The 23,022-nt window shown below is 41.2% G+C and overlaps 10 protein-coding genes across 10 annotated transcripts; 3 read left to right on the plus strand and 7 right to left on the minus strand.

The window, feature by feature from the left end:
* Positions 1 to 7: 7 nt before the first annotated feature.
* On the minus strand, positions 8 to 961 carry C5L36_0B00990 (uncharacterized protein; the record flags this gene model as incomplete). Its single annotated transcript, XM_029464450.1, has 1 exon — positions 8 to 961. One exon carries the CDS (start codon positions 959 to 961, stop codon positions 8 to 10), a length of 954 nt encoding a protein of 317 aa, XP_029320309.1.
* Positions 962 to 1,664: 703 nt separating this feature from the next.
* Positions 1,665 to 2,786, minus strand: C5L36_0B01000 (uncharacterized protein; the record flags this gene model as incomplete). Its single annotated transcript, XM_029464451.1, has 1 exon — positions 1,665 to 2,786. The coding sequence occupies one exon, from the start codon at positions 2,784 to 2,786 to the stop codon at positions 1,665 to 1,667; it is 1,122 nt and encodes a 373-aa protein (XP_029320310.1).
* A 611-nt stretch (positions 2,787 to 3,397) lies between these two features.
* On the plus strand, positions 3,398 to 4,192 carry C5L36_0B01010 (uncharacterized protein; the record flags this gene model as incomplete). Its single annotated transcript, XM_029464452.1, has 1 exon — positions 3,398 to 4,192. One exon carries the CDS (start codon positions 3,398 to 3,400, stop codon positions 4,190 to 4,192), a length of 795 nt encoding a protein of 264 aa, XP_029320311.1.
* Positions 4,193 to 4,723: 531 nt separating this feature from the next.
* On the minus strand, positions 4,724 to 12,223 carry C5L36_0B01020 (uncharacterized protein; the record flags this gene model as incomplete). Its single annotated transcript, XM_029464453.1, has 1 exon — positions 4,724 to 12,223. One exon carries the CDS (start codon positions 12,221 to 12,223, stop codon positions 4,724 to 4,726), a length of 7,500 nt encoding a protein of 2,499 aa, XP_029320312.1.
* A 175-nt stretch (positions 12,224 to 12,398) lies between these two features.
* C5L36_0B01030 (uncharacterized protein) lies at positions 12,399 to 13,370 on the minus strand (the record flags this gene model as incomplete). Its single annotated transcript, XM_029464454.1, has 1 exon — positions 12,399 to 13,370. One exon carries the CDS (start codon positions 13,368 to 13,370, stop codon positions 12,399 to 12,401), a length of 972 nt encoding a protein of 323 aa, XP_029320313.1.
* A 521-nt stretch (positions 13,371 to 13,891) lies between these two features.
* Positions 13,892 to 15,208, plus strand: C5L36_0B01040 (uncharacterized protein; the record flags this gene model as incomplete). The annotated part of the gene is made up of 1 exon (XM_029464455.1): positions 13,892 to 15,208. One exon carries the CDS (start codon positions 13,892 to 13,894, stop codon positions 15,206 to 15,208), a length of 1,317 nt encoding a protein of 438 aa, XP_029320314.1.
* Positions 15,209 to 15,842: 634 nt separating this feature from the next.
* On the minus strand, positions 15,843 to 16,850 carry C5L36_0B01050 (uncharacterized protein; the record flags this gene model as incomplete). The annotated part of the gene is made up of 1 exon (XM_029464456.1): positions 15,843 to 16,850. The coding sequence occupies one exon, from the start codon at positions 16,848 to 16,850 to the stop codon at positions 15,843 to 15,845; it is 1,008 nt and encodes a 335-aa protein (XP_029320315.1).
* Positions 16,851 to 17,234: 384 nt separating this feature from the next.
* Positions 17,235 to 19,421, minus strand: C5L36_0B01060 (uncharacterized protein; the record flags this gene model as incomplete). The annotated part of the gene is made up of 1 exon (XM_029464457.1): positions 17,235 to 19,421. The coding sequence occupies one exon, from the start codon at positions 19,419 to 19,421 to the stop codon at positions 17,235 to 17,237; it is 2,187 nt and encodes a 728-aa protein (XP_029320316.1).
* A 328-nt stretch (positions 19,422 to 19,749) lies between these two features.
* C5L36_0B01070 (uncharacterized protein) lies at positions 19,750 to 21,591 on the minus strand (the record flags this gene model as incomplete). The annotated part of the gene is made up of 1 exon (XM_029464458.1): positions 19,750 to 21,591. One exon carries the CDS (start codon positions 21,589 to 21,591, stop codon positions 19,750 to 19,752), a length of 1,842 nt encoding a protein of 613 aa, XP_029320317.1.
* Positions 21,592 to 22,107: 516 nt separating this feature from the next.
* On the plus strand, positions 22,108 to 22,524 carry C5L36_0B01080 (uncharacterized protein; the record flags this gene model as incomplete). The annotated part of the gene is made up of 1 exon (XM_029464459.1): positions 22,108 to 22,524. One exon carries the CDS (start codon positions 22,108 to 22,110, stop codon positions 22,522 to 22,524), a length of 417 nt encoding a protein of 138 aa, XP_029320318.1.
* Between the last annotated feature and the right edge of the window lie 498 nt (positions 22,525 to 23,022).

The following is a 23,022-nucleotide window of genomic DNA, read 5'->3' on the forward strand; positions in this document are numbered from 1 at the left end:
GTGGTTATCAATTGATAAGCCTCTGTAGCTCGTCCTTGTCTGTATTGGAGACAGGACATGAAGAAGAAGTGGAAGTGGACATTATGCCTGGAAGGTGGTCGTGGTCGTGGGTGTGTTCGAGAAGGAACCGTTCGTCCTGTTCAATGGCGCCGTAGTTGACTGCGCCAAAAGTTTCAATGTCTCTCTTATAGTAGAGATAGTAATGTTGTAGAAAGAAGATAAAGTCTGCAATAAACACCTGTACCGCAAGAAACAGTTTTGGTTTGTTGTCGAAAATCGTTGACAGGTCACCAACAATATACCCGTCCAAACATAGTTGCACAAAGGAGAGCAAGGCACCGACAAAGTCAAGCCAAATCATTAGAATTGGCCAGCCATGCGTGGACTTTCTGTTATAGTTGTAAAGAATCTGGGGGATGTTTTTGCACACAGACATTGCAATCTTCACCAGACCAAGGGAGGTTAGCAATCTTGACCAGTTGAAGACATTAGGTACAGGCTCCCAGCCCTGACTTGTGTAGATGTAGTAGCCGCCGCCCATTAGATACGCAAAGACACAACTGAGGACGAGCTTTGCCATACAACTCAGCCGCTGGTTGTCGTTCTTCTTGAACCCCCAGCAGTATGCCTGCGACATAATGACCGAGTTGGTGAACAAATTGTGGATACCAAAGATAACGTCGTTGAGCTTGATGAGGGGCCATTCATGTGTCTCTTCGAAAAACTCCCTCCGTACCAAGGCCGATGAGTACATGGAACCCGTATACAGCGTGTACAGCACAAACCCCATGAGGTTGAAGTACATGTAGTCAATGGAGATCCCCTGCACAGACTTGAGCTGGGTGTTGGAGATCACCGTCGGGTAGTTGGCAACTCCCCACACAAGCACATATGTCCATCCAATGCTTTTCGTCACAGTCTCCAAATCCATAGATGTGCACTGCAACGTCAAAATGGGCATAAAAGGCAACACCAGCAGAGAAAAGAGTCAGAAACCACACAAGAGGACAAGAAATACACAACAAGAGCAACACACCATGTACAAACTAGTCATCGTACTGTCCTTAACCTTTATATGAAGCATGCACCTCCTTCAAATACACCGCTATCTATTGGAAATTTGGTTAATCGCTCAAACAAAATTAGAGCCGAAACTCCCTTCTTATCAGTAGCAACGGATCTTTCATTTGAACACTGTTATCTCTTGTGTACGGTGAACAACAGGGTGTTTGGCATACTTTGCCACAATGGGAGTGTTCCATGCCATGTCGTCACTGATGGCACTGTACTCTCCATTGACAGCGTCTGGCGTGTACACACTCTCTGCAGATGCAACCCCTCTCCCCCTTGCGGCCGCAGATGCATGCTTATGTCCGCAGACCATGGTCTGCGGACATCATGTCGGGTTTACCTGCAGAGTGTTCTATTATCGAATGTGTCAAGGCACGTTGGGTTCAATCAGCTAGCACAAGTGTGAGTTATGCGGTTGTTCAGGTAGCATTGAGTGGGAATGGTGGCTTTATAGAAAATGAAAATACGCCCTCTTCATGTACTCTTATATATGACGGTCTAGTAGTAGTATATATACATATAGGTGTTACATGAGAAAGACAAGGGGGGAAGAGGGGGAGAGGGGGAGAGAGAGAAAGAAAGAGAGAGAGACTTCACTGGATACCAATGATGGAGAGCTCGAGAGTCCACACCCGGCGAATGTGGACCTTGATTGCAGTGGTATCAATGGAATTGCCGTGTGTGTCTCTGAGGGCAAGATCCCCAATATCCACTTGGACAACACTGTGGTTCCACCAGCATTTACGTGCTGGTTTACGCCAAAACAAGAGCAACTTTGTATTGTTTGGGTTAGGTTTATGGCGAACACGTGACCCTGCACGAGAGAGGGAGCTTGCTAGGGTGGAGAGCCTGGACTTCTTCTTCTCCTTGGACCGGCCACGGTCTTCGCCGTTGGAGTTCATGGAGGCAAGGTTTGTACCTGAAGCGCTGGCAATTGAAGTATTTGAAGAGTCCAATCCGCTTGTCCCATTGGTGGAGTTTGTTTCCTCGTCTTCGTTACGGTGGGATGAAGTGCTGTTGTTGTTCAAACGTGCCAGCGTCAATGAAAATATAACAGTCTTGTCAGGTTCCAGAGACCGATGGCCCCATTCTTCCTCATGAGAGAAGCCAGAGTTACAGAGCATGTCCATCAAATGCTGTTCGGCAGGCTTGAGTTGTTTACCAGCAACATAGCCAAACCCGTCGAAAATCCTCCGCTTCTTCACCAGCTCAACACCAACCCTGTACTTGATTCTCCTCATCTGGTCAACATCAAGACCCTTGCCCGGTGGAATGCAATAGTAGTCGAGGTCCTCTCGTAAAACAATAATCACAGGCCGGTCGTTCAAAATGTTGGGGTCATTGATGTCATAGTTTGGGCTCGTGTTGAGCTGGTGCATGCGGTGCAGGTCCCGTACTGCAACGTCAAAGACCTGGCAGATGTACTGGAAACATTCAGGTGCAAAGTTCACATATACAACATCGTCCTCGGTCAAATTGGTGATGACGTTCCCGTCAATGTCGACAAAGATACCGTTCGGGAACAGACAGAGAAGTATCGACTCGGGTAACGCCATCAAGTCTTCCCTCGTAATGGTAAACATATGACCTCTCATGTTCATTTTGATTTCCGTATTGTACTCATCCTCCATAAACTCGTCCTGAGGAGCTCCCATCTCCGTGGCCCCCAAGCCTCCATCCGGCTGCACCTGTGTAATGATATCTTGGTGTGACATGTTCCTCAAGACACTCTTCGTCAAAACAGATACTGTCACTAAGTAGAAGTTTGTCTACTCTTAAAATGGTTGGAATTAAATAAACAAATGTAAACTTCAAAAGAAACTACATTTCCTTCAACAATTCAAACTGTAATGAAATTACAAACTTTCCTCCTCAACTGGAGTTTTCAAATTTTCATGTCTCCCCCCCCCCCCCCGAAATTCAGCGGCGCGCCGTTTCTTTTCTCTCTCCCGCGAAAAAATGCAGAATTGCTTTTAATTGTGTTTTTGTCACCAGGTGACGGGGCTGGAGGTGTGTTTTCTGGCTGGAACTTGAATCACACAACCCCCCTCAAGTGTTATTAGCAGAGTTTTCTGCTACTTGTCTGCATTAGATTGTACATATAATTTGAAGATCTGCTGATTAATTACGGAGGGAAAAAAAACTACATTTTTTGTGTAGCTGGACACCAAAGAGTGAAGAAATAAAACAAGTTTGAGTTTCTGGAACAGAAAAAGACCACCTATTCAGGAAGAAGGAGAGAAAAAGAAACGAAACGAACATAAACAACAGAGGTAAGGAACTAAAGAGAGTCAATCCTTATACTTAGGAGACTGATATTACCAATATGAATACAACTAGGGAATTATATAAGGAGAAAAGCCATTCCGCTTCAAAGTGTTTAGAAGATTCTGCTGGGTATGCATGTAATTCAACAACAAACATCAGTGTCATTTCCACAGACGTAGCTGCCGGTCCTGACGACGAAATGAAACTGTCGAGTCTTGTTCCTCCATTTCTCAAGAAAGGAGGCCGTGTACAGCGCCTGGGACGACTAGGCAAGCGTCGAGATGGAGAGAAGGACAAGCGCACAGCCACTGGGAATAATGGTGGATGCAACAGTGGTGGATTCAGTCTAAACGGTGATGGTGAGAACTCCAGTAATGATAGGGAGAATCCCGTTGGTGATGATTGTAACGGCGATGTCGACGATTGCAAAGACGAGGAGGACGATGACGAGGAGGACGATGACGACGTGTGGGGGTCGGACTGCGCCGATGCTGCAGTGGAGACAAACAGAGACATTGAGGCCCTCAGACGTCGCCAGGAAAACCGTGGCTACCTTGAGGGGCTCACAAAAGGCAAGGCGGAGGGTTTACAGAATGGGTTTGATATTGGCTATCCAACAGGATCGCAGTTGGGCGGGTTGGTTGGTGAGGTTGTTGCCGAGCTGCTCTGGAGAGAGTCAATTGGACAGATTGACTCTAGCACGAGACTGCAGGCAATGGAGGATTTACGGATTTCTAATGTGCTAAGTGCCGAGTATTTTGATGTCAACTTCAACATTGACAATGTAAGAGAACATCCGCTAATTGCAAAATGGTTGCGCTACTTCAACGGGTTGGATCGCCAAAATGCCTAAACTCCAGACATACTGGACGATACTTTGAAATGAGTGTCTGCACGGTGCTGGCTGCAACGAGGAGAGACAACGCTGAAACTGGCAGAGGTTAAAGCTGGCGGAAGCAAGCGGAAGCAAGGCCGGCTGTGTTTATATTTGAGGGCGTTGGACGTTTCTTTGAGGAGGCCTGTGTTCCCACTCCGCTTTCCATCCTAATCCTATATTGATTGGTGGTGTTGTGTTTGGACTTTTCATGGACTTTATTGATGGAGTTTGGAATTTGGGCTTGGCGACGGTTCCACCAGTAGGGATGATTGCGGCAATTAAAGCATGCAGTGTTGTTGTTGCTTCCCTGCGTGCCGGCCATTGCAGCTGGCTTTTGAAACTGTACAATTAAGGGGCTGTCCCTGGAGATTTGGAGACGTGTCTAGGAGGGTGTTCCTGGCCTACTAGGCATACATGGATTTTTGTTTTGATAAGGTTAGCGATGATATATAGATAGCTAGTTAAAAGAATGTACCTTCTCTCAGGATATTGAGTGAGATGGCCATGCTACCAGAAGGAGCACCACCCAATGTAGTGCTGGCATAGGTTTTCCACGCTGGTGGCCTGTTGGATCAACTTGTCGACCTGTGTCGGGACATCCAACGCCTTGTATCTCTTGAAGTCATTACCGGTCAACTTATCGTTGATTCTCTTCAAAACACACGCCGCACGGGCATCTCTCACGGCAGCCTTGTATCTGGAAGCCATCACACTTGCCTCTTGCTCGTTGATCTGCCCACTCCTCAAAAGTTCGGCATAGTTGTTCTCTGGTAATTTGATGGAAAGTCCAGACTGCTCAATAACTCGCTGGATGTTGAAGTCAAACCCCCAGTTGATCAATGGATCATACGCAAAGGCCTGTAATATGGCCATCAAGGAGTCCTTGTTATCACGCAAGACCCTCATGACATTTTCACTCGTGATTCTAAACGAACCCTCTATACCACTGACTTCCATTGCGTAACTCAACATCCTCGTCAACCTGAATGGAACTTTCTCTGGATATTTGTCCCTCATTATGGCACTCTCAAAACAATCACCAAAATCAATATGGATAACCTTACCCGTGATCCTGTCCATCATTAAGTTCGATGGATGCCTATCTCCTAACCCTAGTATATAGCCAACCATTGACATGGCAGCTAATGACCTGGTGTACGTAGTACGTCTATCAAGCCATGATTCAGACGATTTCGATTTTAACCATAGAACTTTGTATAAGTCTTGGCCTCTAGTGATGTCTAATGCATACGTGAAAACTTCAACCTTCTCTAAAAGCGTCAAGTTATCATAGTCTGGGGACATTTGTAACATGACTCTATGTTCAACATCTAAATAGATTTTCCTTGGATCACGGTATTCCTTGATCAAAACGTGGAAGGTATCTGAATTCGGCACCCATCCTAAAAGACCACTCGAAGGTGATAGCGGAATTGCTGAATATTTCTGAATATCAACATGACGTTTGAAACATTCCGGATCATTGGCAAGCAGTGTATTAACCAATCCAAATAGTTGCATAACTAATGAATCCTGCCTGATATCCTCGTGCGCCTTTAATAGGAATGTGTATGTTTTACCATCACTACCGTAGATGTGTATTTTCCTAGGTCTCTGCTTCGATGTAATGACAATAAGTGTTGGATCAAATTTCTTGATCCTTACAATGTCTTCCCCTGCTACGTAAGTACCTGGTATAGCCAACTCTAAATCATGTGCATTTAGCAACAATGGAGACACGTGCTGTAAATCAAGATTTTGTAATATAGGTAATTGCTTGGAGATTCTTCTGAAAACCGTATAATACAAATCCCATGCCTGGTTGATATAAGTCACATCTTTGGTACGTTTGAACTGATGTAACCAACCCTGTGCATCTCGTAGATCTTTACCAAATGCATTAACAAATGAAGTCTCTCTGATGGTTGTTGGCCCCTTTGCTATCATCTCATTCAGGGGCTCTAATATTGAGAACATTTTATCAACATCCCTATCATTAAAGTATGCTCTTGAAGCATCTTCCAATGCTTCGTACCACATCTCGTGCCATAATACAGAAACTCGGATCAATTCGCCACTTACCATATCTGCTTGATCTACCAACACAGAAGAATGGGCCCGCATCTTATCAATGATTGTCAATGCAGCCTTTTGTCTTAATTTACTCTCCGATTTGATTGCGACTGTTAAAGGATAAACCAATGCTTGAGGATGTGCTCTTCCTAATTCGGATAGTAATCCAAGTAATGAATGGCTGACAGTTGGATCCGGTTGATGAATATGCGAGATAAGCTGAGGTATAACTTCCAGCCATGTGTCTATTTTGATCATTTGGATACCTTCTTGTAAAGTGTTTGAAACTTCCTCAAATCCACCATAGTCTAGCCATAATGTTAAAAGTCTTAGTGTGTCTTGCAATGGATTAGAATTTGACAAAGAGATCGAATGGAAAAAACCTTTCACTGCTGGGACGACATATCTTAAGATCATATTTATGTTTATTTTCTTGTTGGCTATGTCAATTTTAGGGACATTACCAGCTCCATTATTTTCATTAATGATAAAGTTTTGGCGATGCTTAGACTGAGGTGAAATCACTTCAAAATTGGCTAACGCCCAGTTATGCCATGCTTTATACCACTTTGGATCAAAATGTGTGGCTAGAAGGAAGGATCCTAGAATACTCGATGATTCCTGTTCGATCCAATTGTCATCCAAAGCAATCTTCCACTCACCTTGCTTCAAATAACATCTAGCCAACAATTTCGTGAACTTCTCAATGTCTTCAGAAATTCCAGGAATATTCTTAGGTAAAGGCTGGGTGATGGACTCGTTTTCGTTCAAGCCCAAATCACGTGAGAGTTTGGAAGTAAAATCTACCAAGTGATTCAATGCTTCTACGTTTTGTCCCCGTGACCACATGTACTTCAACTGAGCATAGACAACATGAGGAGATGCTTTATTTCCCGGTTTGCCTGTAGTTCCTTCATCTAATAAGGAGTTCAATGATTTCTCAGCCAACCTCAGTCTACCGCTTTTTCGACACAAGTTTGCAAACTTAATCCAAATCTTCATATCCTGTTTTGGCTTAACAACTAACGCACGTGCTTTTAACATTCTTTGCCATATATCCACATTTTTTTGACAACCCAGTAAACGTTTGTTCCACGTATCAATTATATGCACCCTTTGCGGACTACCTGCTGGCAATTCTTTGTACCTGATAATTTCTTCTAATTCTGATAGCATTTGAACTCTAACAACAACACCATAAGCACGATTATACGATTCACTGACTAAAGCAGTCACCTCGGTTGCCAATAAATCTCTGGCTTTATCAATCTGCTGCATTGCTTCATTGAAATTATTGTTGTGCAATGATAAAATAGCATTGAAAAAGGCTTTGTCGGGCGAGTCCTTTTTCATTACTGAGATATAAGTATCCATTCTTTCCCATTGATGTAGTCCCCACGATGCTGCTGCTGCTAACGGTGCTATTGCCCGTTTGATTTCAGGAGTACTGTCACTCCATTTATCCTTTGCTAAAGTACTCAATAGTTCCCATTCACCTAGAGCATGAAGGCAACGCATTTTACCCATTGTAATATCAGGTGAATTTGGTTCTTCCTTTTCTCTCTCACTATAGGCATGTAACGCATCGTCCCAACGTTGTAACTTTTCATACCAAGTTTCTTTTAATTGTAAGCCATGGTGCTCTTGTGCATATTTTAAAATTCCAATTGCAGCATCAGACTGTTGGAGTTGATTGTTAATACTAATCAAAGATTCAATTGTTGGAATAGAGGGCTCCTGGATAAATTCCAATTCTTTATAGTGTAGCGCTTTAGCGTATGCATGACTCCGTTGAGCATATTGTCCCAATGTTTGAATCCTTATAGGCAATGATTTCTCATCATGCTCCAGGTATTCTGTCAAGTTCAACAAAGTTTGGTGAATATCAGGCGAACTATTGACAGACGATAATGCAACACATAGAGCTTGTGCAAGTTCACCCTGGTATTGCGTGTGTAACTCATTCCAACAACTTGCAAATGCACAGTTGAATAGATTTCTAGCTAGCTGAGGATATACAGTTGCAAGAGCAGTGCACGCTCTCAATGCATAAGAGGGCGATTCCTTTAATAATTCTATGCTCAACCTTCTTATCCACTCCTGCCAATCCTCTTTTGTTCTCTTGGTACTACAGTCCCATGCTGCTCTTAATGTTTGTGCATTAACTACCAGCCTTTGTTGCTTGGGCTCGGTCCGTTTAGCTGCCTCTTGTTTCTCTTCTATATCCGGATAAAGAACAACGCCAGAAGGCAAAGGCCTTCCTTTGTTTAAACGGTCAATGAATTGGTCGTATAGGGGGAACTGCAACTTACTCCTTATCAACACTGACGATACGACAGGAATGAAAACCTTGAAATCAGGCCCCATCTGCAGTAACAACGAACAAATTGTAGTCATGGCCGTGGTTCTAAGGTTCGTACCTTCATAGTTACTTAACAATCTCAAAAGAGGTTGTAGTATTTCCGAAGCATATTCGCTCAGCGGAATTGCTTTAGTTAATCTGCCGATACATTCAATAGATGCTTTCCTGATGTTCAGAGGTGCAAACTCAAAAAGTTTTACTAATGACGGAATTATCATATAGGTATATGGTTCCAAATTGGAGCCAAAAATAACGAACGCCTTTAAGACTCGCAAGGTCGAAACATAGCCTGCCGACAAATCGTTTTCTAACACACCCAAAAATATGTTGACTAAGTCAAGCATGTATAACTTGAATTCATCTTCCAACGCTTCCGAAACCCGTTCAATCAAGCCAATAATTTGGGACTGTAGTTTCACATTAGGAAAAAATTCTTTAATCAGAGAAAACACTGAATTCAAATACGGCCTAATGTTCAACTTGACAATGTCAACTAGCTCGCTGATTTGCTGGAAGTAAATATTCAGCATCGAAGTTGGACAATTGTGCATGACACTATTAAAAGCAGGAATTACACTTTCTAGATAACTGACGCATTTTAGTCCGAGATTCTGGAAAATGGATACCATTGCCTGTGTAACCATTAAGTGATGAGCCCCCAAAGAATTATCATGTAAAATTTTGATCAACGTTTGAATAACTACTGTTGGGAAATAATCTTCATTGGTTGGTGATTTACCCTTCATTAGCAGTTCCATATCAATATGAGGGGCATTCTGCCTAGCAACTGTTTCTGCATCTCTGCCTCTTCTTTCAACTTCCCTATGTTTGTATGGATCCAATGCACCTAGGATACCTAGTAACCTTACAGTTTCTCTTCTAATGGTTGGGGATGTTTCTAAGCGCAAAATATTAACAAGTAACCCAAGTAATTGGGGGTAATCCAGTAGCGGCTGTATAACATATCCCGAAGAGCCTGAAATCTGCCCGAGTGTTTTTATGGCTGCATTTCTTTTCAAATTTGAGTTTTGGTCTTCAAATACGTCGATTAATACTGGCATGAGTTTGGGAACAAACGGCAATATAAGATCGCCTGAAACTTCGGCCAAGTTCCCTATTGTCTTGATTGAAGCAGCACATACTACTGCATGAGGGTCTGTTGTTTGTGGCAATAAAGCATCCATTAGTTGGGTAGTATATGATTTGGTTAAAGAGTCTGTGGATGAAATCAGTATTCCAAGTAACTCGCATGATTCCTCCTTGACTCTGGAGGATTGTGCACCATACTCTAGGTTACTTATGAGCTGAATTAATATTTTACGCAGTGGGGGTACAATGAATGCAGGATTGAAAAATGTTAAACGGCCAACTAGTTTGAATGCTTCCTTCTTAATCTCAAAATCTTCATCATTCAACGTCATAAATAATAACTTGACATTCTTAGATTGTGATAGATGAGCATCGAATCGATGATCCAAGTTTTTTATGACCTCAAGACGGATTTCCGTTACTGGATCTGTGATGGCAATAGTGAGCAACTTTGATAGAACAAACTCCACACTCTTGAGTGAATGAGCACTCCTTTCAAAGCATATGGTTGATCTTCTAAATAAATGAGCAGAAGTCACTGAAGCTTGTAATCTAATTTCTGGATTATCATGATCAATAAAACTAACAATCGCATACTGAACAAACTCATTCAAATCATAGTTCTTGAATTCAAAGACTCTCAAGGCCTTCAGAGCTTGAAGAATCACAATAGTGTCTGAAACTTGAAAGTATCTGGACTTTTCAAACCCCGCAAGAAGGGGCAGCTCATCTATTGTATTTTCATTGAACTCGTCACTCTCTTTAATTAGCATGTTATAGCGAAAATTGTACGCCAAGTCAAAATCAAACATCCTCTCAAAATCTGGTGATCCAGGATGCTGGAACGGATAACCGGATAAACAAAAGCTTATTGTGTTTATCAACCTATCATTGATTATCGGTTCCAAAGAAGGTAAACTTTTCGAAAAAATCCTTAAAACACTCAATGTGTTATCATTTATCGGAGATTTCAATAATAGTTTCAAAATTTGATAGGCGTTTATGAACTTAGTTAGAGGCGCACCTAATGCAATGGTTAACTTAGAAAGACAGTAACAACAGGCTGGCGCTAATTCCCTCTGGACTTTGATTGAGCTTTGACTTAAACCGTCTCTGATTGTTTCTAAAACAATACCATTTAAATAATTGACAATGTTGTTCCTAGCTTCAATTGCAATATCACCTATACTCATTAATATGATGGCTTTGTCTTTCCCGATCTTTAATTGAGAAATGTAGTATAATAGAACTCGATGCATATACCGGTCAACAAATTTAATTTTGTCATAACTTGCCATCTTTGGAACAATAATAGTGACTTCTTTACGAACGTCATAGGATCTATGATCTTTAACCTTAAGTAATGTTTCATAAATTTCATCGATTTTGGATCCTAAGATAGTAGTGCCCTGATTAACTAGCTCCCTAAAAACCAACAAAGACGCATGGATATATTCTGGAGATGTGCTTGATAGCTGTTGGTTGATAGTCGCATTGTATTCACTCGAATCATTAGTACTTTCCTTACCACCGGCAACTTTAAAAGCACTGAATGCTTCATTGTAGAATTTTCCAAACCAGTAATTTCTTAGTTCGTTGTCCCTCTGATAGACAATGTCCAAACAATTTCTGAAACATATAGCTGAATCCTCCCTAATAGTCAATTTTGAGTCTCTCAAACCAATCCAAATGTTTGTTAGGATATGTTTCACATATTGATATAAAAGAGCGGGTGAATGTTTGGCTAATGACGATATGACTAATATAGCAGCATGCCTCTTTGTTTCGGCCTTTTCGGAAATCAACCATTCTAGGCTTCTTCTAACTTCTGCATCGACAAATTCTGCAGACATTACGAATCCAGGAATAGCCAATCTCCCCATAGTGTATGATGCCTTTTTCATGATTACTTGATTATTTGAAGTTATCAACCCCCTTAGGTAGTTCGCATACAATGCAATCAAATCCAAGCTTCCTTCAACTGGACTGCTAGTGGCCGATGGAGAGGAGGATGATGAAAACTGTTGCAATTGAGAATCGTCCATTGACGAATACAGTATATCAACGAGTGCGTCTATTGCGGAAATGCCGCCCAATTGCTCATTGACTTTGTTGGAACTGATCAAGTCATGTATCTTTTTATTAATGTATGAGGTATAAACGGCCAATTGTTCACTGGAGGCTACGTCTCTGGATATCAAAATAAAGTGGGATTTTAATGACTCTGAAGATTTAATACGGCAAATTTCATCGTTTGACTTTAATTCGGAGAAAATCTGATCAAGAGTGAAGTTCTGCATTTCTGAAGAGGTACCTTGAGGTAGTCTCTGTTGAAACTGCACTTGACCTTGAGACATACCCCTGTATATATTTGTGTTCAACAATGTAGAAAAGCGGGTGAGTGGGTGAAGAAGCGATATAACCAAGTTGCAAGATTTGTTGATGTCTTGATTAGAATTCACGTACGCTGCTTTGGCGAGCATTATAAATGAGATATTGATCCTTCTCCTTAGTTATTTTTTTTCTTGCTTTTACATTTATGTGGTTTTTATGTACAAATAAATCAATAATTAGCTATACAGTTATACGTAGGAATATATATAATCGTTAGATTTTGGGGCAGATGTTTTGAATAACATAAGAAAATCAAAGACAGAATCAAGCAGAAACTCTCCTTAATAATTCATTGTAAAGAGCCTCACAATCAGCAGAGAACTTTCTGATACCTTCAGACAATTTTTCAGTTGCCATTGCATCCTCATTCAAGAGGAATCTAAAATCTGGCTCATCGTCAACATAGGAGACTTTTTCAAGATCCAATTCCTTTGCCTTAGAAGCGTCTAAAACCTTTGGAAGTGGGTCATTGGAATTAGCCAGTTTATCCAACAAACTTGGAGAAATGGTCAAGTAGTCACAACCTGCCAAAGCTGCAATTTCACCAGTGTTTCTGAAGGAGGCACCCATGACAATTGTCTTGTAGCCAAACTTCTTGTAGTAGTTGAAGATGTTTCTAACGGACAAAACACCAGGATCGGTTTCAGAGGTGTATTCCTTACCAGTGGAAGCCTTGTACCAGTCCAAAATTCTACCGACAAATGGAGAAATAAGTGTGACATTAGCTTCTGCACATGCAACAGCCTGAACAAAGGAGAACAAAAGCGTCAAATTACAGTGGATACCATGCTTGGATTCCAACTCCCTTGCAGCTTGGATACCTTCCCAAGTGGAGGCAATCTTGATCAATACTCTCTCCTTGTCGATTCCCTGTGCCTTGTATAATTCAATAATCTCAATGGCCTTCTTAATTGTGGCGTCCCTGTTGAAGGATAACCTTGCATCAACCTCGGTGGACACCCGACCTGGCACAATCTTGAGAATCTCAGCACCAAATTCAACCAACAATCTGTCAAGTGCTAGACTAGCCTGTTCCTCCTTGGTGGAACCCTTGCTCTTGGCATAGTCAATAGCAATGTCAATTAACTTGGCGTATTGTGGTTGCTTAGTAGCTGCCAAAATCAACGATGGATTCGTAGTTGCATCTTGTGGAGTGAACTTTGCAATAGATTCAAAATCACCAGTATCTGCAACAACAGTGGTACCTGACTTCTTAAGTTGTTCTAATTGAGACATTTTTCTTGTTTGTTCAATGGGGTTGGTATAAACAAATGACAATAAATGGCTCCTTACAAAGACAGCATCAGGGAATGACCCTGTTATATACGATTCTATTCATGTCCCCTCCTCTACGGTATTAATTTTTTCGAGAGCGGAAAGAGTTTCCAAAGGAGGAGAGACACCCGAAACAAGTACCATGGCATCCCGTTCGTCGTGTCGCGACAGCACAGAGTGTTTTACCAATGCCTCTGATGAAAAAATTGATTTTTTTTTTTCTTTCTTTTTTTTTTTTTCATGTTTTTTTCATGTTTTTTTCATGTTTTTTTTGTTTTTTATTTTCTTTTTTCTTGCTTATTTTTTTGCGGCTCTTTCGAATTGCTCGAATTTCTCGAATCCCCGTGGCTGGTAATCACTGTCAGGTTTAACTGATTATTTGAAAACCAATGTTAAATTGATGGTGGCTGCAATGAATTCGGAGAAGATAAGATTGGCCTATAATTCTAGTTAAACATTGACCACAGAACACTTTATAGACAATGTCCTCTATTAACACGCCTGCAGTGGTCATGGACAATGGTACCGGGTTCACCAAATTGGGGTTTGCCGGTAACGATTCTCCTTCTTGGGTTTTCCCAACTGCAATCTCAACAAGGGTATCTGGATCCTCCGGTAACAAGCCTGCTGCTCCTTCCAAACCATCTTTCCTCTCATCGGGTTCATCTGCTGCGGAATCCAAGCTTGGTTCCGGGACGTCCATTCACGGGAATAGAAACATGGCCGACTTGGACTTCTTTATTGGAGATGAAGCAATTGAGGCGGCAAAGGGACCTTCATATTCTTTGAGTTATCCGATTAGACACGGTCAGATTGAAAATTGGGATCAAATGGAGAGGTTTTGGGAAACTTCGATTTTCAAATACTTGAAATGTGAACCGGAAGATCATTATTTCTTATTAACAGAACCTCCCTTAAATCCACCCGAAAATAGAGAAAATACAGCAGAGATTATGTTTGAAAGTTTCAACTGTTCAGGTCTTTATATTGCCGTACAGGCAGTTCTTGCCTTGGCGGCTTCGTGGACTAGTTCCAAGGTTGTGGATAGATCATTGACCGGTACAGTCATTGATTCCGGTGATGGTGTCACGCATGTCATTCCTGTAGCTGAAGGTTATGTTATAGGTTCTGCAATTAAGAACATCCCCATAGCTGGCAGAGACATTACGAGTTTTATTCAAACCATGCTTAGAGAGAGAGGTGAACCTGATTCATCCTTGCGTACAGCAGAACAAATCAAACAGAAATTCTGTTACGTATGTCCCGATATTGTTAAGGAGTTTAGGAAATTCGACAATAATTCTGAAATGTTTGCAAAATACATGATTGAGACTGTTGATCATAGGCAAGCGTATGTTGATGTTGGTTATGAGAGATTCTTGGCCCCTGAAATATTTTTCAACCCAGAAATTTGCTCAAGTGATTTCCTTACACCATTACCTGTCGTTGTCGATCAAGTTATCCAGGCTTCTCCTATTGATGTTCGTAAGAATTTGTATAAAAACATTGTGTTGAGTGGTGGCTCGACAATGTTTAAGGATTTTGGAAGAAGGCTACAAAGAGACCTTAAAACTATGGTTAATGACAGGGTTGAAGCAAGTGAAAGGTTGAGCGGTACAAAGTCAAGTGGTGTTCAAGTCCAAGTTATTTCCCACAAGAGACAGAGAAATGCCGTTTGGTTTGGTGGCTCGTTGATGGCCCAAACTTCAGAGTTTAAGAGTTACTGTCATACCAAGAGAGACTACGATGAATATGGACCAAACATTGTCAGAAACTTCTCCCTATTTGGGGTTCCATAAATATCCCTAGATGTCCCCTCCACTTTTGGACTTCCCATGATATAGATACGATATATGTATATTTAAAATAAAAATGAGATTACTGGTAATAACGAGACATGCCCTTTAACTCTGTTTATAGTATATCCGAGAAATCGGTGTAGTTGTCAAATTTCTTTACATTATAGGTACACCATATAAAATACGATTTGCTAAGATTACCTTTTAGCTTTTCTTCTCCCAATGGCTCTTTCTTGGCCTTGTTTCCTCCATATCAAGGAAGGTACAGCATTAGAGGCAAAAATTTTTGGAATTGGAGCAGATACAAACAGGCCAGTGAGAGCAGCCAACGCTGGTCTTTGTTCATATCTGCTGGCAACCCATTGTTGCTGTTCCATTTCATTATCTCTGGACCACATGGTAAAGGTAGGCATACTAGCATTTTTTTTCTTATCTTTCTAAAATTGGTTAAAAGAAACAGGCTTGTAGATGAAAAGGAAAGCAACAAACAAGGAAAAGGAACATTTTATAGCATTGGAAAGGAAGCAACATCGTCATGTTTTTTTTTACCTATAAGATAATAGAGCTTTTAATTATAAGTTTCTAGTAAGCGTTAAAATAGAAATATTTAATTGTACATCAAATACGGAATTCATCAAATTTTAGAGGTCAGTTCCGGTACAATTTCAAAAATGTCACCAACTAGACCAACATCGGCAACTTTGAAAATTGGCGCTTCTTCATCTTTGTTTATTGCGACAATGACCCTGGAGTCTTTCATACCAGCTAAATGTTGGATTGCACCAGATATACCAACAGCAATATACAAGTCAGGTGCAATGATCTTACCTGTTTGACCAACTTGTAAAGAGTTATCGCAGAAGCCTTCATCCACTGCTACACGCGATGCACCAATGGCAGCACCCAGCTTGCTAGCTAATGGGTTCAACAATGCTTCAAAAGTCTTTTTATCCTTCAATGCACGGCCACCCGAAACAACAATCTTGGCTGATGCTAGGTCTGGTTTGTCGCTTTTCATCAAAGATTCACTGACCCAAACAGTTTTAACTTCTGCATCCACAGGTGTTATTTCCTCAATTGGTGCTGCTGCATCAGATTTCTCAACTGCTGGTGAAAACGCAGAGCCTCTGATAGATGTCATCACAATGTTGTCGTTTGATTTAACCGTTAGGATTGCATTACCTGCGTATGTTGGTCTTACAAAAGTGGAGGCGTCAACAACCTTGGTTATATCTGATATTGGCTGTAAGTCTAGAATTGCACCGGCACGTGGAAGAACAGACTTTCCCATAGCGCTGGCAGGAACCACAACTGATGAAATGTCAGTAACCGCTGGTGACTTTTCACCTTTTATTAATGAAGCAACTAATGGTGCCAACTGTTCAGGAAGATAATGCTCGTAACGCTTATCAGATTGAATAACAACCTTCTGAATACCGGCTAATGATGCAACTTCCTTTGCAGCTTCTGGTGCGTTTGGACCTACCAACAGCGCAGTGATTGGCTTGTTGATAGCTTTTGCAGCGGTTATAGTTGACAAGGAAGCTGGGGTAATGGAAGAACCACTGGTCTCTAAGAGAGCAAGTGTGTGTGAATATCTAACTGCACGTGCAGAATGCTTAAATCCCCTCAAAGCTAGCATACTGAAAGTTTACTGACTCTTGTCTACCTTGAGTGTCTTAGCTCTGAAGGTAACATGAAACGACACAAGAGCTATCAAACATTCAAGTCAATCAGTGTAGACGAATCAAATGAAAAAAAGGGAAAAACCGGCGCCGCTTCGCTGACTCTTCCCAACTCCCGTCAATTCTCAACCTCAATTATTCGTATTATACATAAATATACTACTTTGTCGAAAGCAGGCACGCTGCTAGATTTTACCTAGTAAATTGAATAATATGTATACTTATATCAGAGACTATTGGATAGTCCAACAATGGCAAATATTGTGCAGTAAGTTGAAACACATATAAAGATGTACAAATCCAAAAAAGAGACTGTGGTAATCTGACAAGCTTGTGTATATTCACAGAAGTTTACGTCTTTTGAAAATATCTGGGTATTCGTTTTCGACATTTATATTCATATTAACGCCAAGCATTGCAGACATATCCACATCTTCGACGGCATTAGTTTCTGGTGTAAGACCCGTTGATTCTAACAATGTCGGTGTAAGTATATCATCGTGTTGTCTTTGAGACTGCATGTGTATATTGGTATTTGGGGTATCATGAGGTTGAGAAGAAACCTGAATCTGTGCGTCGGAAAACCCTACATTTTTGCTTTCTTCTTTAATGTGATGTTGTATTACTTGCTGCGTCGGAGTTTGTGATTGCTGCTGCTGTTGAAGTGGTTGCTGTTGTATCACTTGCTGCGTCGGGGTTTGTGATTGCTGTTGTTGCTGTGCTGGTTGTTGCTGCTGCTGTTGCTGAGGCGTTTGTTGTGTTTGTTGTGGTAAAGAATTTGGATGTGGTTGTTCATTCGGACTTTGTCCCTGTCGTTGTGAAGGTGGCTGTAGCCGTTGTTCATGTTGTTGCTGTTTGGAATGTTCTTGGGATACATTATCTACCGGGTGCGTAGCTGGTGCAGAAATTACTTGTGCAGATGTTGCCACTGGGGCAGAATGTACAGAGGCTTGGACTGGTGATTCCACAATCTTATTGAACTTCTTGTTAATATTATGCTTCTCTAATATCATAAACAAATCATCTTTGGTGAATGGTTTGGCCAAAATATCTGTCATACCATGGTTCAAATAGGTCACTAAGTCATTTCGTTGGTAATTACCTGTCATCGCAATAATTGGGGTATCTTTATCAAACGAACGAATAATAGAAGTGGCACTAGCACCATCTAAATTAGGCATGACAATATCCATCAAAACTAAATCAAACTTCACTTGTTCGACAGCTGATATTGCACTGAGTCCATCAGTTACAACAATCACTGTACATCCATATTTCATCAAAAATTTCTTGCAAAGTTGAATACAAACGTCATCATCTTCAACTAATAGAACATGCAATGGAGTATTTGGAGGTCGGTTCAATAACCTTGAGTTGGCATCGATTTGCGTACTCACTATAGGTTCGACAATAGATTTACGTTTATCTGGAGGTGAAATATATGGACTCATCTGTTGTGAAGGAGGTTTAGTTTGAGTGACTTGATGCGACTGGCTAAGTTGTTGTTGTTGGTGAAGCTGAGATGGCGTTTGTTGTTGTGCTGCTGAAGTTGGTGTTGTCGTTGCTGGTTGTTGTTGTTGGTTTTGATGTTGCTGCTGCTGCTGCTGCTGTGGTTGTGGCTGTGGTTGTGGTTGTGGTTGTGGTTGTTGTTGTTGTTGTTGTTGTTGAGTTGGTAATATCTGTTGGTTTGCCGGTTGACATAGTTGTTGTTGTGAATGTTGACCTTGTACATATTGGCTTGTCATTGGTATCTGTACTTGCATAGGCATCATCTGTATAGGTTCGTTCACAATGTCTAGTTGTGGTAAATTCAATGGCGGTAGTTGGATCCCCATCGATGTAACAGATTTGGCTAATATGTCAATGGCCCTAGTTAATGATACATTAATATCCTTGGTCAGCAAAAGGTTTGGTATTAAAGACTCATACTTCTGGTTGAGTTTGGCAACATTTGCGTTAAGCTGGCTAACCTGTCCGTTCAAAGCGTTATTCTGCTTCTCCAAAAACTTAACACGATCTTCCAATTTCCTGTACGAAACAACGGGAACGCAATTTGCTGCAGAAACAGTATCTGCTGATTCTTTCTTAGTGGGTACTTTCCTTTTGATATTCTCGAGAGATGTTTGATCAAACCTATTAAAGTCCGGATGCTTGAATTCCCATACGTTTTCAAGCTGGTATCGCTGTTTAACTTCTGGTGATATCTTAACTTTATGAAAATCATATTTGTTTAGTTGTCTGACAAAACTTGAAAAATTACTATGTTTGAAGTAACACGGTAAAACTTGCTTGGTGAATTCATTGGTATCACAAATTAAAAATGAATCACCGTCATCAGACCATTTTACAACATCACCAAACTGATTTTCTTCTAGCATCTGGAACAATTTTTTCACAAAATCTGTACTTTGACCAACTACTGGTACAACTCCTTGGCTTTGTTGCACCTGCTGACCTTGGGCATGTTGGTTCGTTCCCCTGCTACTACCAGCCAAGGGGCCTCCATTGTCAGTCTTTACGTCGGACATACTGTATCTTAATAATTTTTGAGTTCCTACCCGTAACAGATGTGCTTAACTTAATCCAGAAAGCCTCACTAGGACCTGGACTCAGCCCAATAATGAATTGACACCTGAAATAGAAGTGTATCTGTTTTTAGACTTACAATTTCTGTTATCTTCGGGCATTTTCGAAACTCGGCGTTTGGTAGTCGCGAACATGAACAGTTCAAAAACGGGAGTTTCCTTATTAGGAAATTACCTGTTGACAAGTACGTTTGTCTATTTATATCTATCTATATAAATATATGTATTTAGTAAATTAGTATCTGGGTTGACAGTGTTTCGACACCTCACTCTACTTCCCAATATTCACCTGAAACTCAGACATTCCTTGGTTCATATTAGAATAAACTTTAGGATGCTGTTTCCGCTTTTCCTTTTTGTTGAATGTATTGACCAGGCTGCGGAAATCACACTTAACCGGGCCAGTGTTTAATGGACGTGTTTCCGATTTAACGTGCTTATGACTATTTGTTGAAGATTTTTCCTTCGCATAAGCATAGGAATTGGTATATTTGAATGAAGGTCCAATTATGCTTTTAGAAGGGGCAATATTGGGCTGTTTAGGAGCATTGTTTGTATGTGTTGAGGTGTTAGAAATAGTAGAGTTTGAGGATGTCGTAGATGTTACAGAGTTGCGATAATTTTTAGTAGTATAGTTGGAAACGATAGTAATGGGTGAATTAGAAAAATCTAGTAAATTATATCCAGCATTTGATTGGGTATATTGTTTGGGGGAGAAGGAGGATGATTTTGAAGATGATGGTAATGGTGGTGGTGGTGGTGGTACTTGCAGTGGTGGTGAAAGTGATGAAGTTTGGTGGTAAGGCGTCGGGAATGGATATTGGTGCTCAGACTGTTGGCGGTCCACAAAAGTGTTGAGTTTCAGTGTATTTCTGTGGGGAGGTCTTTTCGAACTATGTGAAGGCGATAGTTTTGGTTTTGAATGGTTTACATGTTGCGTTTTAGGGTGTTGCGGTCTTGTCTTCCAAACGGAAAGTTGGGGTGTAGTATTTGCAGCGTTTGCAACTGATTCTAATGAAGGAAATGTCTTTTTTTCGGGGGATTTTGTAGACAATTGAGAGAATTTCATTGTTGTCTTGGATATCGGGGTAAGAGGTTCAGAATGTGGTGATTTTCCAATCGTATTAGGTGGTGTGAATGTAATTTGCTGATACCTTGGGCTTACAACGGGGGATGGAGTTAAAGCAACAAGTTCGTGAGAGCTTGAAGTACTTGAAGTTCTTGTAGAATGTCTCGATTCGATATTATCTGAGGTGAACCTACGAGGTTGATCAAATGAAATTATTGTTTCCAGTGTGTCAGTTGATGGCGAGTAAAAGGAATCAAAAGTAGAAGAGTTGTTGGACACGTTAGAAATCTTGGAATGAGTGGAGTATACAGAAGCATTAGACGATTGAATACTGGCATTTTTCAGCTTAGCATTTTGATAATTGGCGTTTCTTTTCACACTTGTTTTGAATGTTATTGGCTTCCTATGTTGAGCGGATCCAATAGCCTGTGCTGCTGCTGCCTTTGCATTTTCATGATACACCATATTTGAACAATTTTTACTAGGTGAGTTATTGGTGGCAAGCATAGCAGCTGCATGTGCCATTCCAAACTGTGTATTTGATTGTTGAGTGGGGGATCTTGCAATTCTCTTCATTGAACTCGGTGATTGCGGGGTGGTGGAAAGTCTTTTATACGAGGGCTTCTTCGTTATGCTTCGTTGTGGGTACATGTCAACAGTACCTGGCACTGTGCCGTTGGTAGCGGCATTACCACCACCAGTACCATTGAAGCAACTAGAGGATTCCTTGGGAGGCCCAATCTCGCTTGTCGGTATACCATGAGAGATAGCTGAGGCATTGATAAGTTGATCAATTTCCTCCAAGAGATTATCGTCCACAATTGAGTCTCCATTTGCACCTTCCTCTAAAGGTGGGTTGCATGATTTCGACCTTGTCTCCAGTGGTAGGTTTAGATACTTGTCGATATCCAAGTCCAGGGTGTTATCTGGAGTAGACGAGGGAACGGTCCTCTCCGGCACGGTGTATCCCTGATAGAGTTCACACGATTCCAGCAAAGACGTGATGTCCATATTCAGGACATCCTCTATATCCCTGTTATCCATTGTAGTGTTGTGACACGTCGATTGTATTCAACCAGGTAAAGGAAATCTCTAACCTTGACTGTATTGGCTGTATCTATGTGCTCTCGTTCTATTGTTTCATGCCCTCTCAGTATCCGATACCACAAACTGAAAAAATGAAAAGTGGGGAGGGGAGAGGGAATCAGTCAAAAACCAGCACCGTCCCGATTCGGCAGGCGCGACACGACGAAAATCAAAAACAAAGAAAGAGAATGAGAGTCGAACACACAACGCAAAGAATATTATTTTCCTATGGATTTTTCTCCTCTCCTCGCCAAGTGGCACTTTTCCGCATCGCGCATTATAGGATCGTAAATGCATTAAAGAGAAAAAAAAAATAGCCATAGGGATGGAGTTGATTACTATTCATTAATCATCATTAATTATTAACTGTTAATTATTAAATATCAGCTGCTTACTCTTTTTTGTCTGTGGGTGTCTTTGCTTTTATTCTATTCTCTAAAGAGCCAAAGCAGAAAGTTACAATTATCAGAGACAATGTTTGCACGTTCTTTACTCCGTCCTTTAGCCTCCACTTTGCGCCCAGCACTTTCCATGCGCCGTTTCCTCTCAGATGAAACAAGAAAGGCCATTGAAGAAGCTGTCCATTCTGCTCCGGTTGTTCTATTTATGAAGGGCACACCAGGTGCACCAGCTTGTGGGTTCTCGAGGGCTACAATCCAGCTACTTGGTCAGCAGGGCGTTGATCCAGCCAAGTTTGCCGCTTATAACGTCTTGGAAGACGACGAATTACGTCAAGGTATCAAGGAGTACTCGGAATGGCCAACAATTCCCCAGCTCTATGTGAACAACGAGTTTGTTGGCGGCTGTGATATCATTACAAACATGTCTCAAACTGGTGAGCTTGCCGAATTGCTTGACGAGGCAAATGCCCTTATACCTTTGGAAGAGTAAGATGGCATCCACCATTGGCTGTATATAGTGAAGTATCAATCATACTTATAAATATAAGTAACAAATCAGTAAATTCTCCAAAAAAAAAATTGTCTCTGAAGCTAATCATTCCACTTACCTTAAAATGTCCTTCTTCGCCTTAAGTGTTGGACCATTCCCGAATCTATAACGGTGTCTGTCGTTAGAAGCGGTTGGCCTACACTCCATTAGAGGAAGGAGAAAAAGAGTAACTGATATCAAGGTGGCTAAATCTTGAGGAATTGCTAAACCTCTTTATCCCACCCAGACATTACTGCACTCTCCATTCTATAGTTCAATATTGGTCCCCTACTGATGAGAGATCAGACACTATGCGCTCTGTCTCCTAATGAAAAGGACCTCTGCATTTATAGTCATATACAGATATACTATAGGGTATAAAAATTCCCTTAAAACACACAATGCATAGCTGTATACATTGCATGTATTTCTTGGGTTTACTTTTTTTTTCGTCTCGTT

Source organism: Pichia kudriavzevii, chromosome 2 (genome assembly GCF_003054445.1).
Source record: "Pichia kudriavzevii chromosome 2, complete sequence".
In the NCBI taxonomy this organism is placed as follows: domain Eukaryota; kingdom Fungi; phylum Ascomycota; class Pichiomycetes; order Pichiales; family Pichiaceae; genus Pichia; species Pichia kudriavzevii.